We start from the raw sequence: 17741 nt of genomic DNA, 5'->3' as shown, positions 1-17741 counted from the left end.
CAACTACTTCTTAGTTTATTTGTTAAGTGTTTGAGACAAGTAATTTTATGACTTGAAATCAATTTTTAGGTGATCAATCTAAAAAGAGCATTAAGAATTTCTCAAACAAGTAAAATTAACCAAAGCACCAACTTGAATGATTAAAATTCAAACTTTTAGAATATAAGAAGTAGAAATACATAACCATACTCAAAAGAAATTGTTAGGAGCATGAGTCATTCATCCAAGGATTGGATGCTTTGAGTTCCAAATGAGATTACAAAATTGATTTTTTGCATTTCATTTGCCTTCTCCTTTCCTCCTCTTGAATTCTAAACTAAAATTACAAACTTACTTGAAATAAAGTCCCTACGAACTAAGAACAAGAAAAGAGAACTTCAGATAATTTCTAGGCAAAATGTGAGAGATATGTTGTATGAGATGATATGTGATTTTGATTCCTTTTTCTCGAATGGAATGTGCCCTATTTATAGAAATTCTTATGGGTCGCTGAGCTGCTTGTCAACCCCGCTAAGCAGCTGACCAAACCCTTCAGCTTGGGTTTAGTCCCTTGATCAAATAGCTTTGTCACATCCTTATGCTTGACTCATCAAAGCTAGTTGTGAGCTATGAAACCAGCTATTGTGAGCTACTCTGGAAAGCCTATGGTGGGCTACTTGAGGGGAGGTAATTGGTGACTTCATGGTTTGCTTGTTGGCTAAGTCAAGACTGGTTGCACACCACTTAGCACACCTGTTGCACCACTAAGCTGCTTGTTCAACAGCTTTGATCGGACTGACTGGGACGTGGCCTAGTGCTTGCTGATCTGGGCAGGAGTCTGGTTCTCCGCTAAGCTGCTTGGTTGGAACGCTAAGCTGCTTATTCAACAGCTTGGGCATGTGGCAAGCTCGTGCCTGACCGTGTCAAGCTTGAGTTCTGACCGTGCCAGGACTAGTCTGGTGCTAGGCTGAGTGGCCAAGCAGGTCCACTCAGCTTCTTGCTTGAGCAGCTTGGTCCAGGTCAGGCTGGTGTCCAAGTCAGGCTAGTGTCCAGGTCAGCTTAGTGTGGGACTTCTTTTTCTTTTTGACCTTGAGTCCTTTTTCTCTTCTTTTTCTTCTTTCTAAATCCTACAAAATACATAAAAAAGAAATACAAACACAAATATACAAGATTGTGATATTTTATACAAAAAGTATTGTTTTAAGTTGGTTTTTCTCAATTATGCTTAAGATAAGTGCCATAAAGGTGTATGAATTTAGGCATGTTTGGCACTTATCAAACTCGCACACCATGCAATTTAATATGACATGTATTCAAAGTATGACCATATAAACCACAATAGAAAATTTTGGATATTTTTACATGAAATTTTAGGAAAATCCACATGTTTCTTATATAACTTCTTTTTAGTGTGCTTATAGCCCAAACCGGATCTATTTTCAGTATTTATTTGTAAAGCGAGCACGTTGTTTAGTTTGTGATTACCTTAGTGAAACTAGCAATTGTTTCCTTTAAATTTATGTTCTCTTTTTCTAAAGATGTGTGTTTTTTACAATCGGGTATTGCATTCAGTTTTGAAGAGCAATCACAAGTAAAATTAGCATATATTAGATATAAGTTTACATTTTGGAGCTTGATCTCATCAATAATTTTTTGCATTTCGACAATCTTCTTCTCATGCACCAAAGTCAACCTTTTTCTATCAACATTTATTTTAGCTAATTTCTTGAGTTCTTTATGCAATTCAATATAAGCACTATATATTATATCATATGTGCGATGATTATTGGAAATTTTTACCTCACTTGAGTCACCTTGCACACTTTTTTTGTATCAATTGTGATTTTGAACCATTAAGCAAATTTTGGCTAATTCTTCATCATCCGAAGTGCTTAATGTTGCTTCTTCTTCGGGAACATCCCATATAATATAATCTTTCTTGGACTTGATATCCCTTGAGTCCTTCCTATCATTCTCAACTCTTTTGAGATAACTAGGATATGTAAATTTTATGTGTCCTTCATTTCCGCATTCATGCCAATTGATTTTGTCTTTTGAATACGTGCTCCTTCTTGTTGAGTCTTTTGTATCTCTTCTTTGAAACTTTTTGAATCCTCCTTTCTTCTTTAGAAATTTGTTGACTTTTTTCATTACGAGTGTCATAGTTTCATAATCACTATTGAATGAACCGAATTCTTCCTCATTTGATTTTTCATGTTGTATTTTTGTATTTGAAATTATTGGCTTGAGGGGAATTCATTTCTTCTTCTTATCTGATTCTTCATGTAGAGTTAAACGTCCAAGCTCCATATCATGTTCTTGTAGCTTTCCAAAAAGATTTACAAGTGACATTGAGTCTAAATCCTTGTATTCCACAATTGCGGTCACTTTTGCTTGTTATGCCATATCAAGACATCTTAAAACTTGTTAGTAAGCTCACCATTTGCATACACTTTATCAAAAGCAACAAGCTGATTAAAAATATGTGTAAAACATTTTTGCTTATCATTTATAGATTTATTTGGAAACATATGAAATGGTTCATATTCATGACTTAATGCATTTAGTCTAGCATGCTTAACCTCACTTGTACCTTCATGTGTTACTTGTAAAGTGTCTCACAATTCCTTAGCAATTTTGCACTGTGAAACTCTAATGATTGATCATAAGAAAGTGGAGAAGTGATGATGTTTTTAGCTTTTAACTTGTGTTGTACTTCTCATTTTTCATCACAAGTCCACAAATTCTTAGGTTTTTCTTTTATTTCACCATTCACTACATGTAGTGGTACATGATATCCATTTTGCACAAACTCTCAAATGTTTATATCAATGGCCTCTATAAATATCCTCATCCTCACTTTCCGATAAGCATAGCCCTATCCACTAAACATAAGAGGGAAATTGATTGAGGAATCTTCACCACCAAAGGGATTTGTAGAGCCCATGTTTGTTATTTCTAGGACACCCAAATTTAGCGATTAAGCTACCACTTATTCAAACTAGCTCTAATACCACTTGTTGGATAACAAGGACTCTAACACATTTAGAGGGGATGAATAGGTGTAGTGGTGTACGATTCAAACATTTCGGTTTTGAAAGATATTCACTGATTTTTCCTGATTTCATCGATTAACGGATTATTTAATAAATTAAAAGATCTTTGATTTAATTGATTAACTCCTGATTTAATCGATTAACTCGGTCAGTTTCTTGAAAAATATTGAGTTTTTTTATACAACGATGTGCAATGATCAATTTGTTGTCCATGTACTTTAACAATTGAATTTCTTCAATCAATCATGCAGTGACAATTATGTAACAATCCTAATAAGAATTAAATTCAAGATAATGGAAATTGTAATTTCTTAAATGTAAAAGAGTAGGTATAAGAGAATTTGAGACGATCAATTTTATCTTGGTTCGATTGCCGACCACTGCAATCTACATCCAATCCCCCCCTTCATATCTAGGAGATTTGCTTTCACTATGAAGAATTTGAATGTTCTTACCAAGAACATTCCACCAAGAACTTCTTGGACCTAGCTTCTAATGGATAGCCTCACCACTTCTAGCTTATAACTTCTCTAAATTCTTCTCTCCTTCTATGGTGACACCTCACACTTGAAGAGATGAATTACAACTCGAAAGTTCTTTATGCATACCATAATTTTGCAACCTTTTTTTGTGCTTGTATACACTGAATTCAGAATAACTAAACATTCTTGCAATATCTCACAATCTTAGAATATGATGATGTTGATTATGAGATGCAAAAGTTCTTGAAAAAACTTTTGATATGATGATGAATGTTTGAAATTTTGTTCTAAAAAATTCATGAAAATTCTCTTGTTTTGTTGAAAGAATGTAGCTCTCTCTTTTTTAGAAACGCTATGGTTTGATCTTAGAAAATGTTGCAATTACTCATGGAAATTGTTAGTTAGAATAACATTTATTTTCAATCAGATTTTGTTAGTTTAATCGATTATGTTGACATTTAATCAATTAACGTTCTTTAAAAATCCAAGATTTCAAAACTGAAACTAACGTAATTGATAAACCATGTGCTTAATTAACTGACATGATGTAATAATATATGATACATGATTTTGAAATGACATAAGTTTTAACCTTGTTTAATGTATCAAAATCATGAAGTCGTGTATAATGTTAATGCATCAAAATCATGTATAAATATTAATCTTATACGATCATAATCATCATTCTAATTTGTGAGATTTTTATTTGGTTCATCTTTCCTAGACTCTACTATTCAAAACATATTGGGACCTAAGGAAATACAAATTGCTCTTAAGCTTTTGTTGATCCTCTTGACGCTTGAACTTGAGTCTTCAATGTTATTTTTTATTTGACTTTGTCCATATTTTCATGTTTTATCTTCATCAAAATCATGCAATGCACGTTTGCATTAACAACTACTATAGTTCAAATAGATTAAAAAACTAGAGAAAATGATTCTTTTGAAGCTGGACCGGGGCACGAGGTACAAGTTCAAGATGAAGCCAATGATACATACGATAGATAGTCAGCACAATTGAGAAGACTACCATATGTGATGGCAAACCATGGTGCATATTATCTTCTAACTTAAATTTTGAACCGTCAACCTTTCACAAGGATGTGAATAGTTCAAATGTTTTGTTATGAATGACAGTAATGCATGAGGAAATGAAGGCCTTACATAAAAAAATATATGGGAGTTTGTTAGACTTCTAAAAGGTTGAAAAGCCATTGCTAATAAATGGGTCTATAAGCTCAAAAGAGATGATAATCAGGTGGAAGGCTATCGTGCAAGACTGGCAGGAAAAGGATACGCTCAGAAAGAAGATACTGATTTTAATGAGATATTATCTCCAGTAGTTAGACTTACCACTATCAGAGTAGTCCTAGCTATGTGTGCTGAATTTGATTCACATATTGAACAACTAGATGTGAACACTTTTCTTCATGGAGACATGAGGAATATATATATATAATCCAATTCAGAATGCTTTGAAGAACAAGAAAACTTGGTTTGTAGGTTGACCAAATCTCCATGTGGTTTAAAATAGACACTCAAATGTTGGTATACGAGATTTGATTCCTTCATTAGGATATACTATACTGAGTTCAAACCATTTTACGTACTACAAGAGGTTTGATGTCAATGATTTCATTACTTTGGTGTTGTATGTGGATCATATCGTGGTAGGCCCCAACAAAGATCGAGTCTAAGAATTGAAGGCATATTTAGCTAGGGAGTTTGATATGAAGGACTTGCAACTAGCAAACAAGATTTTAGCGATGCAAATTCACTGAGATAGAAAAGATGGAAAGATTTGGCTATCTCAAAAGAATTATTTGAAGAAAGAGGTGCTTCAACATGCGGGACTGTAAGCCAATGACTCGAGTAACATACGCATCAGTAGTAGGAAGCCTTATGTATGCCATGATATGTACGAGGTCATATATTGCTTAAGCAGTCATAGTGGTTGGTCGTTATATCGCAAATCCAAGTCATGAGCATTTAAATGATGTAAAGAGGATCCTACGATACATAAAAGGAACCTCAATCTATCATTTGTTTTGGAGGATCAGAGTTTAATATCAAAGGATACGTTGATTCATATTTTATAGGAGATATTGATAAAACGAAGTCTACTACAGGCTATGTGTTTACACTTGTAGGAGGAGCAGTATGTTGGTTATCCAAATTACAAGCAATAATAGCTTTATCTACTATAGAAGCTGAATACATAACATCTACCCATGCATGCAAGGAAGCAATTTGGATTCAAAGGCTAACAGAAGAGCTCAGGCACAAGCAAGATTATTGTGTATTATGACCGTCAGAGTGCCTTGCACATTGCACGAAATCCAGCATTTCATTCAAGGACAAAGCACATAGGAGTCCAATTTCATTTTGTCAGAAATGTAATATAAGGGAGTGTGCATATGCAAAATATTCATACGAAAGAGAATCTAACAAATGTGATGACAAAGTCTATCAACATTAATAAGTTTATATGTTGTAGATCCTCCTATGGCCTATTAGAAATGTGAGAAACATGGAAATGACAAGTTAAGAAAGGTTTTGAATGTTCGCTAAAAGTGACTTCTAAAGTAAAAAATGGGAGGCAATCAAAGTAAAAAATGTGTGGCAATTGGAAAGTGTGAAGTTGAAAAGAAGGAACATACATAGTGAAGTGAAGTGTGGAAGTTAGGAGAATGTCTTTAACGCATTGCTTGGTAGGAGTTTCTATAAATAGAGTTTATTCTCCATTCTTTGTATCCCAAGCTTTGAGTGGATCCATTAATACTTGTGTTATTTTCTTAGTGTTTCTCATATTTGATATATACAGAGTTGTATTCTCATATTTCAAGAAATGATATGATTGTTCTCTCCTTGTATTTAGAAAAGAGGTTGTAACATTTTCAAACCTAGTGAAAATCTTCCATACTGGCATGTGGATGTTCCATCATCATCTTTTGAAAAAGTTTTTCCACGTCAAATATTATGTTAGTTTTTATTTCCTCAACTTTATTTTAGTTGTGTGATACTATTTGCATAACTCTATTATCCAACATAACAGTTAGAAACTCAAATGGCAACAATGTAGGAAGTTCCAGCTGTTAATCATCACAAGGGAAGAAATCTGGTAGCTTGAAGTATGGCTAATAGAGCAGTGATGCAGATAGTTATGATGTTATTAGCTAAGTAGACTCAAAACCAAGTATATAATTTACAGAGAAATGAAAAGTTTGTTGAAGAAATTCTTCACCATCAACTTTTAACAATGGAATTACAATGAATTATAAACTATGGCTAAATATATTGTGGCTCACATGTACTAATTGTTTTAGTTAAACTCAGGTCTAATGCCCTTTACTATACTTCAGCACATAATAAGTACTAGAATGGTGCAAACATTATTGGAAGAGCTCAAAAAGAAGTTCAATCATGCAGACAATTAATAAATTGGCAAAAAATTGTAAAACTGGTTGTTAGATTTTCTAAACATCGCAATTATCTTCATATAGAATCATATCAATAAGATACTTATCTCTAAAAACTCTCAATTAAGAAGACATGTTTACATGGTTCAATAGGTGCAATTGACTTTCTATGTGAGAAAACATAATATCAGACCCATCAAAGAAAAACACAAGGCTCCCATTTACAATGGTCTAGAGAGAGTAAGTGTACACATTCTTACTCAGCAAGCACATATGCTTTTTCCAGGATAAGGAAAAATAACCTCGCCCTTGGATAAATCAGGCCTGAATTAATTACCATGCTACCTGTTGAGTTTGTCAAACTAATCCACCAAGCGGCACATGGAATTTGTATCGATTGCATAGGTGAAATCTACCAAAGCTAGACAGATAAAAAAAAAAACCCATCCCCTTTGCTATGGGAAAGTAAGAAAAAGGTTATACAATGCAAAAGCCTTCTATTTCTAATACACAGTAACCACCCATAAATTAAAATAAAAAGGTATTCAATCTGATTCATTAAACAACAACTTGTTGCTTGTCTAAGCAACAAACAATTAAAAACATATCAACATAATGATATCAATCATTGTCATCAGATATCCATAATATGAAAGAAGATAGAAGCCAAATTACGATTAAATTATAATGTCCACCAAGGACCTTACTTATACATCATAAAATACTCCATAATTAACTATTGATCCCATGAAATTACATTAAATTTCAACCACCAAATCCATAGAGGGTCCTTCCCTGCCTCTTGAGGGCATAAACAACATCCATAGCAGTAACAGTCTTCCTTCTAGCATGTTCAGTGTAAGTAACAGCATCACGGATAACATTTTCCAAGAAGATTTTAAGAACACCTCTTGTCTCTTCATATATCAATCCACTTATTCTCTTAACACCTCCTCTTCTTGCCAATCTCCGAATTGCTGGCTTAGTTATTCCCTGAATGTTATCACGTAACACCTTTCTGTGTCTCTTTGCGCCTCCCTTCCCCAAACCCTTCCCTCCCTTTCCACGACCTGACATTTTTTTTCTTCTTCTCAGGAATTTGATTTGAAATCCGTGATTGATACTTGAAGAACATGGAGAAGGGAATGGGGTATTTATTAGGACTGTTATGTTTTGAATATTGTTACTGATCGTTGGATTTAGATTAATCGATGGCTTAGGTTGGTGATCCGTGGATGGTCAGTGGTAAATCATGTGCGTTGATGGATACGTTTTAACGGTTGGATGTTATTTTATAGTAACATACGCGGATCCGGATTTTGACTCAACATTTTTACTATTTTGCTTTTTTGCCTTTGCCAACGTTACAAGTCATTGAAAAGTTTCATTACTAATACAATTTTCGTCTCCAAAATAATGTCCTGAGGATTTTTACCATGGATTTAATATGTATATATAAACAGTATAAATATTTTTTTACACTATCAGTAAACTATTATCACTCATATATTAATTATTATTGACTCTCAAACAAAAATAATTCAAATCAACGGTAGATAATAAGTTGATAGTATAAATAACTTTATATAGACTTTATTTTTATGTTGAATTCTTATAATATGTATCAGGGCTTTTTTAATTAGAAAAAAAAAATGTATGAACAAAAAGTATATGAGTTTTATGTATTATCATTATTAATATTTAATTATTATTGATATTTCAAAAAATACAAATAAATCATAAATAATATAGTATCTGTGTATAAATCTTTACGATGATAATGTATAAATATTTACAGTGTACAAATTTTACCCTCTTTTAAGTAAGGATGGGTTTTTATGTGGAATTCTCATTTTCATGATTTCTGCATTAAATTACCTAGGGTTTTTAGTTATGTAGCTTAAGGCACACATTAACAACGATTGAGATGTAATGTGATTCTAGAGCAATGTTGTAAAAACGATTTCATACTGGCTGGTTCAACCGGAAAATCAGTAAATTGGACCCCTAACCGGTACGGTACAGGTGTTGAACCGGTCAAGTATCAAAACTGGTCAAAAACCGGTCAAAACCGGTGAACTGGCCGGTTTATACACATATTTTTTTTTGAAAAAAAACTTAAAAACTCATTACAAGGTGACACATTTTTCCAACCCTTCTTCAACACTTCAAGACACATGCTTCCAAGACATACCTAGAATACACTTTTTGGTTCCTAACGTTCGTGTGTAATCTCAGTGACATTTGTGTAATCTTTGAGTAGTGTCTGAAAATAGGATTTGGTGGAAAAATATAATATCGTTATGAGACAACTTTGACTTATTAGTGTTAAATATTAAAACTCGAAATTTATTTGTTTTGTAGAGTGAGTTGTGAACTTGTGTCATGTATTTATATTTTGCGGTTGTTAAGTGATACTTTTGGATCAATATATGTTTTGTAATTTAGACTTTCAATTTGTTAAAGACTTAAAATTGTTTGTTTATGTGAATTTTGAGTAAATTATAAATATGGATTATAAATTTGAGTATCTGCCTATTTAGAATTTTTTTGTTATAAGTTTTTATATATATAAATATAAGTAGGTATGTCCGATTTAACCGGTATGCGGTTTAATTACTGAATCACCGGTTGAATCACTGTACCATTATATCAGTACCCTGACCGATTTGATAACTGGTACGGTTTTAACAACACTGTTCTAGAGTCTCTATACATCATCCTACACTTAACATAAGTAATTACTATATTAATTAGAGGAAGAAAAAATATACGTGTAAGAGTTTAATATTGTTACTATATCATCCATAATTTATTTTCAATCATCATTAATTATTCAAAAAAATTACTTCAAATAAAGGATGAATGATGTACTAACAATGATCTATCTTTACATTGTCCACATATTTACATTTTATTAATTATATACACTTCTTATCTTTTTATTTTTATTTTCAAATTATTTTTTATAGACAACTTATTTCAAGTTACTCCTCTTAACTTTGGATACATATTTGTTGTCTCGTAATATGTACTACTTCATCTACTATAAATTTGTGATTAGTAAAAAAAATTAAATTAAAATTAAATTATTAAATATTTTTCTAACCAATCGCAGCTTAGAGCACATAGAGTAACACAAATTGTGGGAGAGAAGATGTTCTCCCCTTAACTTTTCAAATGTTTTTACCTCTTTTTTTTCCTTACACTTATTCTAGAAAAATTAAATAAAATGACTGGAGATACAACATGAGAAAACCCAAGCAAAAGTCATGACATTTTGGCTTATACCCTTCAACAATCATCTCATTAAAAAGTGTCAAAGCCCTGTTTATAGAAATTTAAATTTTATTTTTGAAATGGAACATAAACTTGAATGGCCCTCTTAAACTAGTGACATTTGTGTAAAGAATCATGAATAATGTTTGCTACATAACATAATCCTCCATCCGCCTACAAATTCAAGCTCAACACTTAAGTACCAATACTCAATTTTCCATCAATAGCCATGAAATAGAAAACATGCACTAACCAAATTTTGAGTGTATTTTCCATCAATAGCCTTGATATACAATTCTTGTTGTCGATCTTTGTCTTTATCAAACTCTATCTTTCAATAACCTTTATCTTCATCAAAATCTAAGTGATGCATGCTTGCATATACAATATGCTCATTCATGCATGCTTGCATCTCTAGACCTGGCCAGTTGGGCATGGCACCTTGGACAGACCATTAAATGGCCATTTTTAGTTTAATAAGTGATGGGGCTCATGAGCATTTTTGACACCTTATTTATATTTCTTATTTAAGTATTTGTAGCATGTTTTTATTAAAGTTTGAATTTCAAATAAGCCTTGTAATTCAAGAATGAATGGCATTTAAAATGTAAACCCATGGTTTGATGGAGGAGAGACAAATGGCATATGGCTCATGAATATGTTGCTATGTGTTTTAATGTATTGAAACTCATTGATAATTGTCCAAGACGTGAAAGACCATTATCCTATATGTTAGTCGTGTGTGAGTCATGGTCACGGTGGAATGCTCATATGGAATTATTCAAGATGGAATCCTATGCCAACAAATCAAATGAGTTGTGAATAAATATTGAAGGTAGAATCCTATGCCACAATCAATTGAGTTGTGAAGGAAGTTATTGCATTTTTACTATGTGCCCAAAGAATTTATGCTCTTGGCCAAAGACATTAATGGAGAAGGGAATCCAAGGATTCTTGCTTTCAATACCTTCATGAGGAAATGGACAACATGAAGCTAACAAAAGAATCCAATGTATATTTCTTTACTTCCTATCTTTAATGTAATAAACATGTGGGAAATATGCCTAAGTGTCATAGCCGTATAAATCACATGAATAAGGCAATATTAATGTGTAGAATTCACGGTGAAATGGTATCCTATGTACCAGCCATGAAGTGGTGTTTTAAGAGTCTTAATTAGACAAGTTATGAGCCTTTATTTTGCTTGTAATTTGTGGGAGCCAAGGTGGCTTGCCAACACTATATGTACTCTTGTTCACGATGAATAAAATAACTAGAGTTTTGAGTTTGATGTTGAATTTGGATTAAATTCATAGATTACGTGAGAATTTGCTTCTAATAGCATTCTTGGCTGAACCAAGAACAACCAATCTTATCAAGGATCATTCCTTGTGGTGATTATCACTTCACTTATCAAACAACTCACTTGTTTGCGGCGTCTTCCACTTCATATCTTCTCCAAATTCTTTTAACCAAACTTATATAATTTCCGCTGCCAAATTGCATTACATTGTCTTGGCCAAACCAAACATATCATTTCTCTCAGCCAAAACTAGTCTAGCCTAGGCCATATCTCAAGAAAACTTGGCTTAAGCTAATACACTAATCAAGAACAATCATGAAACGAGAACCACCCCAAAGGAGGATCGCGTCAACCAATTAAGTTCATAAGATGGAAATATAACAATGTCATCCTCATAGACCAAAATAAATTCATCCACATAGCCTTACTTTACTTTGTGGCCAAAACCATCTCTCCTTGCATGCTACATTTTCAAACTTCACTGCCTATGGTTCATAACAATTATGATTTTGCCTAGGATAACTTGGATATGCAACAACGCCTATACTTATTCCTTCATGGTTAGGAATGAGTTTTGTATTCATTCTAGTTGTATTTCATTTGCCTATAAAAGGCAATGCAATGGAGTCAACATACAACACAAATCACAACATCACATATTCATCTCACAACATTCAACACACAATATTAGTGTTGTGAGAAATACACAAATCCTTATTATTAGTGTATTTTGGTGAAAATTCTTGTTCCATTTTAGAGAATATTTGTGAGAGAAAATGTTATTCTTTTTCCTCTTTACTATAAGAGGATTTGTTATATTCTCCATTTTACATATTGGAACTTTGCTTGTAAGCACCTGTTATTTTTTATCTCTCACACTGAGGGGTTTTTCCATGTTATATATTGCATATTATTTTATTGCTCCTTTACTTATTTCTCTTTAGTTCTCAATTGATTCGATTATGTGCTTATGCTTAGAACTTTATTCCTAACAAGTGGCATCAGATCTCTTACTCAATTGAGAATTTCAAAATGTCTTCTAAATTTGGCATTGAGAAGTTTCATGATAAAATTAGCTTTTCTATTTGCTGAGTCCAAATGAGGGTCGTTCTTATCCAGAGTGGACTAAAGAAAGCTCTATATGGGAAGTCAAAGAAGCCAACATCCATGATTGATGGTCGATGGAAGTTCTTAGTGAAGTTGCCAATGAAGAAATTGTTGCAGCTTTATGGCTAAAGTTAGAAACTTTATACATGACCAAAAGCCCCGTAAATGTTTTTGTCTCAAAGAACGGTTATACACCATTTGTATAGTTGAAGGTACTCCTATTCAAACTCATATTGACGAGTTTAACTCTATTATTATGGATCTACATATTATTGATATTAATATTGAAGATGAAGATAAAATTGTTTTGTTGGTTGTCTCTCTATCTTCTACCTATAAACACTTCAAAAAACTTATGTTGTATGGAAATAATAATACCTTATCCTTCGAATATGTTAAATCTAATTTATTATTCAAAGAAAATATTGATGTTGAATTTCATTTGGTGGACAAGGGTGAAAGCTTAAGTGTTCGATATAGGACTCAATAAATGAGGTATTGGTTAAAAAAAATCAGATCCAAATCTCGGGGATGCAAATCCAAAAAACGTTGTTGCTATTGCAAGAAATTATGGCATGGTAGTCCAGATTGTTTTATCTTGAAGAAAAAATAAGAAAAAGATAAGGGAAAATATCAACAATCCCCTAAAGCTGCTAAGATTGAAGGCAATTCTAACGATGATATTCTTTTATTTTTTGTCTCTTCTAATAAGATGAGTAAAACAAAATTAACTCTTTATTCTGGATGTACTTTTCAAATGTGTCTTTATAAGGACTTATTCACCACTTTTGAACATATTGACAGTGGTATTGTTTTGTTGGGCAATGATACCCGATGCAAGGTTAGAGGAATTAGTATGATTCAGATCAAGACTCCTGATGATGTTGTTAAAACTTTGGTTAATGTTCCTTATATTTCAGATTTGAAGCATAACTTAATTTCTCTTGACACCCTACAGTCTCTCGGGTGCAGGTATTCAGTTGAAGGTGAAGTTCTAAAAATATTGAAAGGTGTTATGGTATTATTGAAAGCAAATCGAATTGATAGCTCATATATCTTACAAGGCTCTGTTGTGACAAGTTTAGCAGTTGTATCTTCTTAAATGTCTCATAACAACGTCACTAAATTATCGCACATGCGTTTGGGCCATATGAGTGAAAAAGACATGTACCTTCTAAGCAAGCAAGGTCATGTTGGTAAAAAAAGCATTGGTAAGTTGGAGTTTTGTAAACATTGTGTTTTTGGGAAACAAAAAAAGTTAGTTTCCTCACTACGACATACTGTACCAAAGGCATTCTTGACTATATTTATTCTGACCTTTAGGGACCTTCTAAAGTTCCTTCTCATGGAGGATGTTGATATATGATGATTATCATTAATGATTTTTCTCGCAAGGTTTGAATTTAATTTTTGTAGCATAAAAATGAGACATATCCCACATTCAAGAAGTGAAAAACTTGTTGAAACCCAGACTGAGAAGAAAGTGAAGAAACTCAGAATGGATAATGGATTAGAGTTCTATAATGGTGATTTCAGTGAGTTCTGCATAAATAATGGTATTGCTAGACATAAAACCATTCCAAGGAATCCCCAGCAAAATGGTGTTGCAGAACGGATGAACATGACTTAACTTGAGAGAGCTCGTTGTATGCTCTCAAATGTTGAGTTATGCCATCGACGTGAGTTTTAGGCTGATGCAGCATCTACTTCTTGTTACTTGGTCAACCGTTCTCCACATGCAGCACTTGACTTCAAAGTTCCAAAATAAATTTAGTCAAGTAATCTTATTGCTTATTCTAATTTAAGAATCTTTGGATGTCCTGCTTAGGCACATGTTAATGATGGTAAATTAGCTCCAAGAGCTATTGAGTGCATCTTTTTGGTTATGCATTTGAGTCAAAATGATATCACTTATGGTGTTCTAATTCAAAGTCACGAAATGTAATGCTTAGTAGATATGTGACTTTTAATGAGGATGCATTAATATCTTTTAGAAGATAATATGTTGTATCTTCTTCTACTAGTACATGTAATCTACAGGGTACTAACGAGAAGGTGGAGTTGGTAGTAAAGTATACAAGTGCTAATGTTGATGTTTTATTTTCCTCTACAAATTAATCTAGCATTGATGATTATTATGTTGATTGTGATGATAGTACCATTTTCCCTATTCATCAGTAGGAAGATGATTATTATATTGCTTGAGATTGAGCTAGAAGACTAATTAAAAGGCCGACTAGATATAGTGATGGTGATAGTTTAATTACTTATGCATTGTTAGATGTACAAGAGGTAAATGATGGTGTTGAACCTGTCAGCTATACATAAGTTGTTTCTTGTGCTGATTCTTCACAGTGGCTAGTGGCTATGAATGAAAAAATTGAATGTCTTCATAAGAATGATACTTGGGCTTTGATAGAGCTTCCCAAAGGCAAACGACCATTGAGATGTAGATGAGTCAATAAAGAAAAGGACGACATTCCTAAGGTTGAAGATCCAAGATATAAAGCACAACTAGTTATTAAAGGTTTTCATCAAAATGAAGGTATTGAATTTAATAATATATTTTCCCTAGTTTTTATCATACTTTCATTTGTGCTTTTGTTGCTTTATCTAATTTGGAGTTGGAGCAACTTGATGTAAAGACAAATTTTTTACATGGAGATCTGTAATAAGAAATTTACATGGAACAACCTGAGGGATTTATCATTCTTGGTAAGGAGCATCTTGTTTGTCGATTGAAGAAATCATTTTATCATCTTAAACAAGCTCCGAGACAGTAGTACAAGATATTTGATTCTTTAATTTCATGATTGGGAAAGGTTATTATAAGATTCAATTTGATGAATGTATTTATTTCCAAAAATTCTCAGATTGCTCTTTCATATTCTTGTTACTTTATGTTGATTATATGTTAATTGCTTCATGTGACAAGTCTTTAATTAGGAAATTGAAAACGCAACTCAGTAACGAGTTTGAGATGAAGGAATTAGGTGTAGACAAGAAAATCCTTAGTACAAAGATTCGCAAGGACCGTCAAGCTGGTAAAATGTTCTTATCTCAATAGAAGTATATTGAGAGAGTGCTTGAAAGGTTTAATATGAATGGTTGCAAACCTGTTTCTACTCCACTTGATGCACATTTCAAGTCTTCAGATCTTTGCCCACATAGAGGAAGAGATGGATCATATGTCACATGCTCCTTATGCTAGTGCAATTGGTAGTCTTATATATATTATGGTGTGCACTAGACCTCATTTTGCACATGTTGTTAGCATGGTGAGTTGGTATATACATAATCGTAAAAATGATCATTGGTTTGCTATAAAATGGACCTTTTGGTATCTAAAAGGCACTTCTGGTATTGGTTTGATATTTGACAGAAGCAAAGGTACAACCGATGATATTGTAGGTTATGTTGATTTGGATTATGGTGGTGATATTGACAGAAGAAGGTCTTTTTGGAGTTACATCTTTACTCTTTGTAATAGTACTATCAGCTGGAAAGCTACACTTCAATCCATTGTTGCATTGTCTACGACAGAAGCAAAATATATTTCAACAAGATAGGGTGTGAAAGAAGCTTTTTGACTATGAGGTTTGGTCAATGAACTTGGTCTAATATAGGGTATGCTCACAGTGTTTTATGATAGTCAAAGTGTTATTCATTTGACGAAGAATATTTCTTATCCTAACAAGACCAAACACATTAATATGAAACGTTACTTTATCGGAGATATTGTTAATTTTGGTGAAATTATGATGAAAAAGATTCACACATAAGAGAATCCAACAAATATTCTTACTAAGCTACTTCTAAATGCCAAGTTCCAACATTGCTTGGACTTGGTTGGTCTCTACAGCACTTGAGCGCCCTTCAGGGTTTTATTTAGCGATGAATAACTTATCCAATTTGAGTTAAGGTAGAGATTGTTGAATATGTAAATCTAAATTCATCCACATAACCTTGCTTGACTTTGTGGCCAAAACCATCTCTCCTTGCATGCTAAGTTTTCAAACTTTACCGCCTATGGTTGATAGCAATTATGATTTTGCCTAGGACAACTTGGATATGCAGCACCACCTGCACTTCTTCCTTCATGGTTAAGAATGAATTTTTTATTCGTTCTAATTGCATTTCATTTGCCTATAAAAGGTAATGCAATGGAGTGGAGATTACATTCAACATACAACACAAATCACAGCATAACATATTCATCTCGCAGCATTCAACACACAATATTAGTGTTGTGAGAAATACACAAATCATTATTGTGAGTGTATTGTGGTGAGAATTCTTGTTCCATTTGAGAGTGTATTTGTGTGAAAAAATATTGTTCTTTGTCCTCATTACTAATAGAGGATTTGTCGTACTCTTCCATTTATATAGTGGAACTTTGCTTATGAATATCCATGGTTTTTTACCTTTCACACTTATGGGGTTTCCACATTAAATATTGTATGGTATTTTCTTACTCCTTTACTTACTTCTTTTTAGTTCTCAATTGATTGAATCATGTGCTTCTACATAGCGCTCTATTCCTAACCTTTTGGAAAATATGTATACAAGTGGTGCAATCAAGTTTATGAGGGTGTATCTAATGTTAGTTGAAAGATGAGTTATACCCTCTGTGAACACTCATTTTTGTCCGGCCCAGAAAAAGCCCAATTCGTTTCCAAATAATAAGTTTTCCATTTCAAGAAAATACAAATAAAGTCTAAGCCCGAAGAAACAATTTTTCAAAAAATGTTGTTTGGGCCACCATAGGCCCACATGTCATCTTCCGAAACAAAAAGAATAAAAATAAAAATAAGAAAATGTTTTCTTCTTAAAAAATTTCGAAATAGCATTCAATAAGTGGAAGATGGTGAAAGATTTTAAAACCAATTTTCGGATTTTTTTAGCATTTAAATAAGATATCATGCTTAAAAACACAATTGGGTGCCATAATAACTAATAATAATAATAATAAATTAATTTTCGAATTTCAAAAAAATAATAAAAAAATTAAAAAGAGGATTATTTTCTCTTAAGTATTTATTGATTTTTCGGATAAACAAAAAAATAAAAAAGTCAAAAAAGATTTTCAAAAGATTTTAATTTCAAATTTCAGATTT

At 32.7% G+C, this 17741-nt stretch overlaps 1 protein-coding gene across 1 annotated transcript in view; it reads right to left on the bottom strand.

Annotated features, from left to right (window-relative positions):
* Nucleotides 7598-17741, bottom strand: part of LOC109328428 (histone H4) — a 15363-nt gene continuing 5219 nt past the window's right edge. The window contains exon 3 of the mRNA XM_019561892.1: nucleotides 7598-8013. Within this exon, the coding sequence (XP_019417437.1) occupies nucleotides 7701-8012 (312 nt within the window). The 5' untranslated portion in view covers nucleotide 8013 and the 3' untranslated portion in view covers nucleotides 7598-7700. The remainder of the gene's footprint in view (nucleotides 8014-17741) is intronic.

Source organism: Lupinus angustifolius, chromosome LG15, assembly GCF_001865875.1.
Source record: "Lupinus angustifolius cultivar Tanjil chromosome LG15, LupAngTanjil_v1.0, whole genome shotgun sequence".
NCBI lineage: Eukaryota > Viridiplantae > Streptophyta > Magnoliopsida > Fabales > Fabaceae > Lupinus > Lupinus angustifolius.
The sequence above is the reverse complement of the archived record's forward strand: the minus strand, read 5'-3'. Positions and strand labels throughout refer to the sequence as shown.